General features: G+C 50.7%; 1 protein-coding gene across 1 annotated transcript; it reads right to left on the bottom strand.

The window, feature by feature from the left end:
* Nucleotides 1-767: 767 nt before the first annotated feature.
* LOC120687746 lies at nucleotides 768-2,257 on the bottom strand. Its single transcript, XM_039969776.1, has one exon. The coding sequence runs from the start codon at nucleotides 1,827-1,829 to the stop codon at nucleotides 999-1,001; it is 831 nt and encodes a 276-aa protein (XP_039825710.1). The 5' UTR covers nucleotides 1,830-2,257; the 3' UTR covers nucleotides 768-998.
* Nucleotides 2,258-11,200: the final 8,943 nt, after the last annotated feature.

Below are 11,200 nucleotides of genomic sequence, written 5' to 3'. Positions count from 1 at the left end.
GCTTCGTGCGCGCGCGGCTGGCCCAGAAGCGAGTGGCAATAGATGCTTGCGTGCAGGATGCCGGACATGGCCGCCGTCTCAGCTGGAGAATGATCGATGCGGTAGCGAACTAGTGGAGGCTGCGGGCAGCATATCAGTAGTTGTAGCTGTTTCACTCCCACTCTGAAGAAAGCTTTTTTGTGGCCCATGGTATCTCGGGCAGTCGATCGGGTGTCCATTTCCCATGGATGACGGCCTAACCTAAGCTCACCAATTCGCCATGTGCGATAGGCATCAGCCTCATCCGCCCTAAAGGTTAAAATCAAGAGGACAGAGACGGCACCTCATTGCGAACCATGAGGTTGCGGGGTACGAACGCTACCGATGCGAGGCTAGTCGGTTGGTGGTCCGGCACCGCGAGGCCGGCCGGTTCACCACCACCTTCGTCTCACCTACCTGCCTCTGCCTGTGCCTGGCGTGAGAGAGTGAGACCCAGCAGGAGGGCCTGGCCGGCCGGTCTCCAAAGGAAAATTCCGCATGGTCGGTTCGGCCAGACGGGTGATCAACAGCTCAGTTGGCATCGATCCCCCTGCTGCATCGAGCTGTAAAGGGCGCGATTCGCTTCGCTTTTGCCAAGCAAAGTGGGGGGCGGCGGCCGTGCGTGCAGCGCGCGCCACCGGTTGCTCTCGCCGCTCGCGTCGCGCGCGCGGCTTCCATCCTTGGACCTCACGGCGGCGTGCCGGCCGGCCGACACGGCAGGTTCTGCTGCCAAGCTCACGTAATGCAGGTACAGTGCAAGATCTAGAGCGCGACGCGGTTTTCAGCGCGAATATGCAAGAACAGTTAGTGAAGACTGGAGAGCAACAGAATTTGTCCTCAGGACGGGTAGTCGGTCGACGATGGGGCTGTACGGTCGGCATGGAGTATGAACACGGCGAGATCCGGGCACGCTGTCATGCCAAACGCGCTCGATCGTCACAGCTCACACGGGCAATACGGTGTGTGCTGCTGCTAGACGACTAGACGAGCAGCCTGTGCCTGGCGAGGAGGGACCACACGTGGCGGAACGCGGCGACGACGGCGCGGTGATGCTCGGCGGCGTTGAGCGCGAGGTAGCACGCCAGGAGCTCCTCCAGGTCCTCCGGCGACCGGATGCCGTTGGCCACCACCATCTCCGCCATGCTCTCCGCCATCTCCCGCTCCGGGTCGGACGACGCTTTCACCACCACCAGGCTCTCGTACAGCCACCGCCGCCGCCTCGCGGCCCCGTGCCGCCGCAGCGGCGACGCCTCCTCCGCCGCCGCTGTTGCCTTCCCCTTCTCGCTCGCGCTGCCGTCGTGGTCGCGCCGCCGCCGATGATGCCGCCTCCTGCCGCCGGCCGGCTTCACGTGGAACCCGCGCGCCCTGGTCGACGGCGTCGTGGCGGCCGACGTCGTCGCGCTGGCGCTGCTGAAGCCGCCGCCGCTGCCGCCTCTCTCCCACACGTCGGCGACGGCGGGCCTCGTGACAATGCGCCGCAGCTTGAGCTCGGGCGTCCCCGGCGGCGCGTCGAGCCAGCCGAGCCGCCGGCCCCCCGCGCGGCGGTGCACCACGTCGACGCGGACGTCCAGCGCCATGTCGGCGGCGCAGGGCAGCTCCCTGTCCTGGCGCGCGCGGTCCGCGCTGGCGAAGTAGTAGGACGCCCTGTTCGGCGACACGGCGCACGCCGCCGGCAGCGGCGACGGGCGCTGGCCGCTCGGACGACTGTCCGCGCGCGCCGCCGCGTCGGCGGCTTGGCTTCCGCATGGCGCGGCTTGCTGCTTGCCCTTCTTCCTCCTCCTGAGCTTCTGGAACCATTTGGGCGCCGGCATGGTGCCACTGGCGGCAAGCTGAGCAGGGGGACAGGGACAGAGACCGGAGTCTGGCGCGGGCAGGCTGCCGCCGCGCCGAGACAGGGGAGTTGGTGTGCGTGCGCGGCTGCGCGCCCTGTGGACGGCAGCGCAGCGCAGCCGTTTGTTGAGGTGGCGAGCGGGACTGGGGGAAGGCCGGGAGGATGATGGTGCACTGGCTCGGCTGGCTGGTAGCTGAGGCTTTGGGAGGAACACTGAAGGGAGGAGTTATATTGGGAAGTGGAGGAAATGCGGCACTGAAGCGGATGAACGAAACAAACCAAGGAGATTGATGGCCGCTGCAGATCGGCAGCGCTACAAGTGTAGGCCTGCATGGACCGTGTGAGCTACCGGTGCTTTTGGTCAGGGCAATTGGTCGCAGAGGGAGGAATACAAGTTTGGAGATAAGAAATCTCTTGCTTGTTTGATGGAAATGTGAGTTTTCTTTTATTAATGGGACGGGGGATGGAAGTTGACGGATTGAGCTCCCACAGTCACTTTCTATGAGTTGTGTATCACAGTACTAGGTGGGTATTATCGTTTTAAGTGAAAATTGATACTCCCTCAATATAAGCATTTTGATTTATTCTAAGTCAAAGTAGTCTAGACTTGACCAAATTTACAGAGAATAATATTAATATCTAACATATCAAATAAGTAAAATATAAAAATATATTTCATAATGATGTAAACATTCTCGTTTGTCATTCAAAATATTATTATTCTTTCTATAAATTTAGTCAAACTTAAAACAATCTAAATTAAAACAAACCAAAATACTTTACCACTCAGAACAAGGGGAGTATTCCTCTTAACCGTCCATTGTAATACTTGCTTATAATATGTGTCCTCACTTGCTCCTAACCCATCAACGAATCAGTGGATAAGAAATCTCCAGGTCTCATCTTCAATTCTCATCGTAAACCAAACAAGGGATTATGACTAATATTCCAACCCCGTGCAAATTCCCTCAGTTAATAAGTTCCACCCTCTAACATGAAAATTATTTTTATAAGCGCATCTCCAGCAACAACCTTTAAATTAGACCCTCTGAATGCTTAAAAAAAGAGTTGCATCTATGTTTTTAGAGACCTTCAAATTTAGTTCAACTCCAGCAATAGGCCTCGATGCTAACACATAATAGAGGGCTCCCTAGAGACCCCCGAGAAATAGAGGGTGGATGGGTAAATTGGAGGTCTTTCCAAAATAGAGGATCAAATAGAGAGTTTGCTGGAATATATCTTTTTACCTTAGTCCTCTAAACTTGAGATAGAAAGTTGTTTAAAAGGTATATTGGAGTTGCTCTAACTCGGCCAAACAAAGTGTAACGATGGATAGGAGTGGTTAATAGTTTGAAACTGGAGTCTGTTTGGAAACTGTACACGCGTCACTTGTTTGCAAAGAAGCGGGGGGAAATCGGCCACATGACGCGGATTTTCAACAGGGAGACACGAGACGTGAGGGAAGCGGCTAGCGGCCGGCCTCCTGCGATGCTTGGAGACGCAGGAACAGCACAAACACGGGGGGCCCTGGATTTTGCCAGCAGCTGAGCGCGTCGGCCAGCAAATGCGTGCGAGACGCGCTGCCCTGCACCAAAGGTCGTCTCTGCATGTTTGCGCACGGCACACACCAAAGGTCGCCGGACCGAGTCCCTCTGCAGTCGCTACTTCCACTGCAACTTAAGCAGTCGTGGGAGCAGAGGGGAGCACTGTGCGGTACTGTTCATCACTGCTCACCAGGCGCTGTTCACTACTGTTTACCACTGTAGCATCAGATCTAGTCTGTTCACGGGGAAAATGGATGGCTCAGATCACGTGCAGTCCTTAAAGTTGCACTCGCTGAAGCGACTGCATTTGATCTGCGTCGAAGGTCGCCAGCAGGGTCAAAAAGCTCCACGGCCGCGCGCGGCCTCAGGACGCACGCACGCATCAGAGTTGTACGCGAGCTACTGATGCGCCCCACAGGAGCTCCGGTTTCCCGCGCGGCGGTGAGGTGGGGCAGCACCCTTGCCCGTGCGCGCCGCGCCCGTTCGGCGCGGTCCCGAAACTTGGAGCCCGCCGCGAAAAGAATGCCACACCCATCGCCGCCGCTCCGATCGCCGATCGCCGGCACGCGTCGTTTCGCCCACATCGTAGGGCGCGCGTAGGCCGATCGAGGGTCGTTGGTGCCGGTGGACTATTGGCGTGGCAGCGGACGGCGGCGGCGGCGGGCTCACGGCGGATCTCGAGCCGGCCAGCGGATCGTGAGCTCCTGCCACGGGGTGCTACTGTACGGCAGGCAGATTGAAGAGAGCCTTGTGAAACGAACCGTTCGAGCGGGCTGGATCGAAGATTCGAATGGACGGGGCCCGGGGGCGCCCGCAGCTAGCCTGCCTGCCTGTAGCTGCATTCACAGCTCTCAAGTCTGAACTGAACGGAATGGTCGTTTTGACGAGCCCGGTCGCTGCGTGCATCTGTAGTAGTTCTGTACTGTAGTCTGTAGTGTGTGTGTGTCTGAACTCGTGTATCCGTAATAAGACTGTACTGTCACTCCTGTATGTCAGCTGTAGTTCTGCACAGGCGATGTGTGGCAGTGTGGGCATCTCACTATACAGGCAGTGGCGGATAATATGCCATCATGGCCAGAACGAAGATCCGGCAGCGGCCGTTGGTCGTCGATCCGGAGTAATCATGCAGCTAGCTTGATCACGATTATTATAAAAAAGAGAGGTCATGCAGCTCATATTGTACTATTCCATTGTACAAAAGAATCTCGCATGCATGGTGTACTAAATGAAGTCTGTTTGCAAAACATTTTCAGCGATTACTGTAACTTTTCGCGACGAATCTAATGACGGTAATTAATCGATGATTTGCTGTAGTAATGCCACAGTAATCATTCTCTAATCGTGCGGTCAAAAGGTCTCATTAGATTCTTCAGGGTCACTAGCGCGGGGGTTCTGAAGCTAGTTTTGTAAACTGCCTTTGTTTGACACCGTAATTAGCGGTCAAAATGTCACTATTCACTAGCACGCTACAAACCAAACGGGCCCTAACACATGCTTCCTCTGTGCGTGCTGGTGCTCCCACCTTTACGGTTTAGTACTGTAATACATTTCGTTGTTACTTGACAAATAATGTCTAATTATGAACTAATTAGGCTTAAAAGATTCACCTCGTGCTAATCAGTTAGACTGTATAAATATTTATTTATTCCAACTGCATTTAATGCTCCATGCATGTGTCCGAAAATTCGATGTGATGGATACTATGCAAAAAATTTTGATAACTAAACAGGGCCTAAATGATGTCAAACAGGCACTGTTTAGTTTCTAAAAAGTTTTGCACAGTATCCGTCACATCGAATTTTCGAACACATGCATGGAGCATTAAATGCAGTTGAAAAAAACTAATTACGCAGTCTAACTGATTAGCACGAGCTGAATCTTTTAAGTCTAATTAGTCCATAATTGTACATTATTTATCAAGTAACAACGAAATATGCTACGATACAAAAATCCAAACTTTCTCACCAATTAAACACACTCTGAAGTAAGAACTCTAATGAAAGCCGTAGTCACATAAAACTCTAATGAAAGCCGTAGTCACACTCTTACGGTTTTTAAATTAGTCGCCCCAATACATGTACCAGCCAGATCCCATAAAACTTTTGCCACAGGGCAAAGGAAGAAGAGATGATCAATGTTCTCATTGGATGAACAGAAATAGCATGTTGGTGATCCCACCCAGTTTCTCCTAATCATATTGTCTTTGGTAAGCACTGCATCATTTTCCAAAAGCCATATAAAGATTTTGATTCTGTGAGGAATCTTGGCTTTCCAAATGTGAGGGAAGGATTGGCCACGATCATTGCTGGTGAGAGAGTCATAAACATATTTATTTAGTGGAAAAGGAACCATTCGTGTTACCTTTCCAAGTGACTAGTACATGATACATCATGTGAGTTATTGAACGAGTAGTTCTAGACATTATTTACTAAATCCAGCCAAGAGCTAAACAGGATAGGGGATAACCATCTTGAAAATTGAAGTTGAGCAAACATGATCAATAATTTGAGACTGAGGGTGAGTCATGGTGTTACGTTGACGTGCCATATATCAGGTGAAAGAGCTCGTTTGCGGTGCTCACGAGTCGTGACACATTGGCGTACCTGCGCTCTGCAGGTTCTGTCGACGGAGTCGTGTCACCTCACCTCTCCGGCCGCGCGCCCGTGCGGAATCCGTCACGTCGGCCTGCCGGGTGCCGGCCCGCCCGGCCGGCTGCCGACGCGACCCGATCCCCGGAATTCAGCCGGCGCGGGCGCCCCCACCGGCAGACGACTTGGAGGCGCGCGCCTCCTCGATCAGCGGCGGCCGTGTCGTCGCCCGCAGCGCGGCAGTGCCGCCGGAGAGATCTGCCTGGGATCCGCCCGCGGCCGTGGCGTGGGCCCGCCCTCCTTTCGTCCGCCGTCCATATGCCGCTGTCGCATACTCGCCTGGCCGAGCGAGAGCAAGACAAGACACCTGTACGGCTACACCCGGTCGTCCCGTCGTCTTGCGCTCGCGTCGCGGGCCGGGGCGCTCCATGCATTGCCGCACGTGTGCGCGCCTCCAGCCACACGTGCGCCGCAGTGCACGTATACAGTTATATATTGGAAATGTAGCATGCTGCTGGTACGTTGCTTATACGTACGCCCAGCGATACTCGAGTAGAGTCTTCCAATTAGCGTGTGTATAGCTTGACCAACGTGTTCCTGCAGTCAAGAGGAGGAGTACGTACTTCCAAGAACTTCGAGAAGAAAAGTGAGCCCGCTTTCTCACGCCTGGCTGCCCGGGTTCATGGCCCCGGACGGTGCCGGTGCCGGTGCTGGGGCCGGTCGGAGGCGGAGAGATCGATCTGCGCCGGACGGGTGAGGCCCACGCATGCCGCGCTTTGCCCGGGCATCGGCATCGGCATGGCGCTCCGTCGCCACGCTGCGCCACCCACCAGCCAGCACCCAGCAGTGCCCGCGCGCCCCCCACGCGCGCACGCTAGCTAAGCTGCGGGCACTTCTCTTGCTGGTGCTCCCTCTCTCTCTGCTGCTGCTCCCTCTCTGCTGCTGCCCTCCCTCTCTGCTGCTGCTGCGCTAGCTAGCTACCCGCCTACCTCCTGCTGGTTTGATTTTTGCTCGAGACGGAGACGACTGCTTCCATGGCTCCGCGCCGGCGCCGCGCGTGTGGGAATTTGATTTTGCGATGATCTCGTGTGCGACGGCGAGAGGGGATCGGCGCGGAGGCCTCCTCCCTGTGTACCACTACCGGAAAACAGGCTATGAGATCCGGTTGGAAAAGTCCTTAGGCACCGGTTTTCCAACCAGTTCCCGCAAATCGAGACCAATGGCCTTGCCTTAAGGCACCAGGTTTTTCAACCGATGCCTTAGACTTCCATTGGTACCGGTACCAATGAGGCTGCCACGCTGACGTAAGGTGGCAGCCCCTTTGATACCGGTTGGTCTTTCCAACCGGTACCAATGACTTTTTTTTTTCCCAAATTCAATTTTGTTTGTTATATTTATTACTATTTATTTTTTTATAATTGCTAAACGCACTCGAGCTCTACAGTACTATATATTCATTTGTCATTCGTGTTCGTTTTCAGAGAATATTTGAAACTAACTAAAAGTGAAATGCGAGCATATAATTAAGCTAATTAAATAAACTAATATATTTATAAATAAATAAACATCAAGGCATCACGTTTAGAAATATTTACAAATATACAAGTCATGTTTGTAGTCCAACTACTGGTCCCCTCAGGAGCTCGATGGAAGTCCTCTATGGATATGACCGTCGTGGTAGAACTCACCTCTAGGATCCAAGATCTCGTTCAAAATGAATCCGGCGAGCTGCTCGCACACGACATTGATACGATCAGTAGAGTAACATTCATCCCCCATTTGAGACATCTATCATTTAAGAAAAAATGATTAATATCATGTGCGTTAGTACAATTATGAAAATGTACTAGTGAATGGTTTGGACGTACTCTCATGTCCTCATCAGTAGTCTTCCCGCATGGAGTCATGATGTGCAAGTAGTCGCATACGTAGTACCCGCACCAATCAGTTCCTTGTTGTTGTCTCGCATACTTAAGGAGAAACAAATAAATTACTCAATTTAGAACAATTTGTGATTATATACTTAACTAGACAAATCTTTGTGAATCAACATACCGGATAATCCATTTTAACGTTCAGTTCGGGCCTTCATTGACCACGTCCTTTGTTATTTTTCACAAATTTTTTCCAAACCCTGCGCTCAAAGTTAAGTTTGATATTCAGGAATTGTTATTAATAGAAAAAAGATTTGATTAGGCAAACTGAACTTACCTGTTCAAGGGCTCTATGATATGTTGGATTGCGGACTTTGGATTTCTCATTGAGTCAAAGACTATAAGATTGCCGGTCTCTACGGAAAGTATGAGTAAAATCTAATGATAAATGCAGATATAGATAGGATATATACATACATGCATTAGACGACTTAGTATTTATTTAGTAATATAACAGAGGATTGAGTCGACCAAGGCTTACCCAAAGTTGTATGGTATGAATATATAGGATTTGTAATTTTGCCTAGTCAACGAATCGTACATGTTTTGACACGTTTCCTTGTAATTTTCGTTGAGCACTTTTTGGTTGACTAGCAAAGGAGACATGAAGCCGATCTGATGCTGTCATCCATGTTTTAGGCTTCTTTGGGTCTCCTGTCTAAACAATACAATAGAAATTTTATAATACACACATATAATTATGTTTTTGTTAACAAAAAGTATTAATGTAGAGGTAAGTGATACTTACAAAACCCAAATGGTAATGATAGAGGCGTCGAGGGCTTGTCGATGGTAAATGTGATGTAAATTTTCAAAGTACACCTAGAAGTCGTCCTCCTCGCGGAAGAAATCAAGGTCACGATACTTGACTCCAAATATTTTCCCTTCGTCATTCGATATTCGCAGGTACCATCTATGCAAAACGTGCCTAGACTTTTCTCCTCTTCCTCAGTGGCAAAAGGTTTTCCATGCTGGAATGGAGTAAGAACGGGAGCGACAGGTATTTCTGCCTCCACTTGTCATGTTGCCTCCTCTAGCGTTAATCTAGTTTCAGAAAGAAATATCATGGCTTGTAGGTCCGCCTGGAGTTGTACGTCCGTCGGGTGTAGGAGTGGCAACCCTGGCACCCGGAGGGGCTCGAGTTCTTTTTGTTGTGTGCCAAGCTGAGGAATGGTCTTGCCACATTTTTTCTTCACATTCCTCACCTTGTGTGCCTTTGTCAGAGTACATTCATAGTCCGAGGGTAAGCTTTTTGGTTGTGGTGGGTTAGGCTCGCGAGAAGCTTTTTCCCTAATTCTAGAGGTACCTTTTCCCTCGGCGGGGGGACTTTAGGCTTCGACTGTTCTTTTATATATCGAGCAGTGTCCTCTTCCAACTCCTCAGCGGTCTTCTCGTAGGTCAATTTTCTTTCGACCGTTTTCTGCTTCTTCTTTGAGGGTCCAGCTGATGGGAGGGATGCTGTCTTTTTCTTTCCTTTTTCTGGTGCAGGAGGAGTTGGAGTACTCGTGGCCCTTTGCGCCGGCGGAGACGGTGGTGAAGAAGCTGGTTGTGGGGACGGCGGTGAGGGAGGCCGCGGAGACAGGCGATCGGTCTGCACGGGAGCCGTTGTGCTTGCAGTAAGTTTGATGTCGGCCTTGCGCCATAGAATGACCCCTTGCATTGCGTCTCCCATTGTCTTCTCTCCATCCCCTACAACGAAGTCAAGCTCAAGATCCTCATTATTTCCAACTATCTGCTCGATTGTGATGGAGGTGTAGCCAGGGGGTATCGGCCTTCCATGAATTGTAGTAGAAGGATTCAGGGGCAGGGTTGACCCATATGCGACATGAATGGATACATTCCTTGCTCGCACATGAAGCTCGCACGGTGTCGGCATGGTGACATCATTCACTGGATACCTCTGGTCATCTACCGCCGTTGGCTCAATCTGGGGTTGCTGTTCAGCTTGTACGTCGGGTGCCGCAGTGGATGCACAGCTGCTGTGTCGCTGAGAGGCCAGGCTTATTACAACATCCGGCTACTCTTGGAGGTGAAGCCTTGATTTGTGTGAGAGAGCACAGCAAACCTTGAGCACTTGATATTAGCCGTGATTTGTGTGATTCGCATTTGTTACTCTTGGAGGTGAAGCCTCCTAGACGGCTAGGCGTCGCCGGTTAGCTCCCAAGGATTGTGGTGAGCAGCGGCAAGTTTGTTGCAGCACCGATCTTGTGCCACGAGGGCGCATGGTCATATAGTGGAAGGAGGAAATAGCTTGACCTTGGGGTCGATATAAGCTTCCTCAACAGAGACTAGGATTCACACGTGGGTGAACGGGGTGAATCTGAACTTCGGTAAAACAAATTCTTGTGTTCATTGCTTTTATATTTGTTTGAGGATTTGAAGAGCTCTCCATTAGACACTTGTATCTTGGAGATATTGTTGTTTCATATGTGCAGGATCTGCGTGAACCTGCTCAAGGAACTTCTCTGAGCAGACTCTACAATTGGGGTTTGAATTTACATTCATTTATTAGCACTACTCTTATTGTGTTCACTCTGTTCTGAGTGAACTCGGAAGTTTCGGATTGATAAACCCGGAAGTTCCGAGTTCACCTACTGTCTAGCCCAAATCCGGAAGTTCCGGATTTGAAACCCGAAAGTTCCGGGTTTGGCAGACAGTGAATTTAATCCGCTGCATTTGAGTGAAAATTTATAGGTGCGCCTATTCACCCCCCTCTAGGCGACATCACGGTCCTTTCAATTGGTATCAGAGCCTAACTTCACATCAAAGCTTAACCGCCGTGAAGAAATGATGTCGACGTCCTATGAGGTACCCATTGAGCCACTTGTAAGTGATGGCTCAAATTATGCTTCCTGGTCCATTCAGGTTTGTAAACATTTGCGGAAGTTTGGTCCGCTTGCTGAACGGGTTGTAGTTGCAAGCATCCTTCCTCCAAATTTTAGTTGGAAAAATGTTGATATAACAAATCAAAGGGAAATGGATTGCATGCAACTCAATGCGTTAGTTACTGATTATTTGCTGAGTAATGTATGCGCAGAAATTAATGATATCATTCTTGAGGATGAAGAAATGCGAGAAAATGCTCATCTCATTTAGAAATTTCTCAAGAATCTTTATGACAAAGATTGCTCAGTACCATCAGTAATCTGCACAACTTATCAAAAATCATCTGATAAGAGTTGGGAAGACAAAGTTACAGAAACCAGTGACTCAACTCCAGAAATTACAGCAAACCCGGAAGTTCCGGATTCAGAACCCGGAAGTTCCAGATTAGAGAATAATGCT

The sequence above is a fragment of the Panicum virgatum genome, chromosome 9N (genome assembly GCF_016808335.1).
Source record: "Panicum virgatum strain AP13 chromosome 9N, P.virgatum_v5, whole genome shotgun sequence".
In the NCBI taxonomy this organism is placed as follows: Eukaryota; Viridiplantae; Streptophyta; class Magnoliopsida; order Poales; family Poaceae; genus Panicum; species Panicum virgatum.
The sequence above is the reverse complement of the archived record's forward strand: the minus strand, read 5'-3'. Positions and strand labels throughout refer to the sequence as shown.

Bases quoted from the DNA above. Each gene is read 5' to 3' on its own strand.
- LOC120687746 (XM_039969776.1), bottom strand. From the start codon at position 1,829: ATGCCGGCGCCCAAATGGTTCCAGAAGCTCAGGAGGAGGAAGAAGGGC.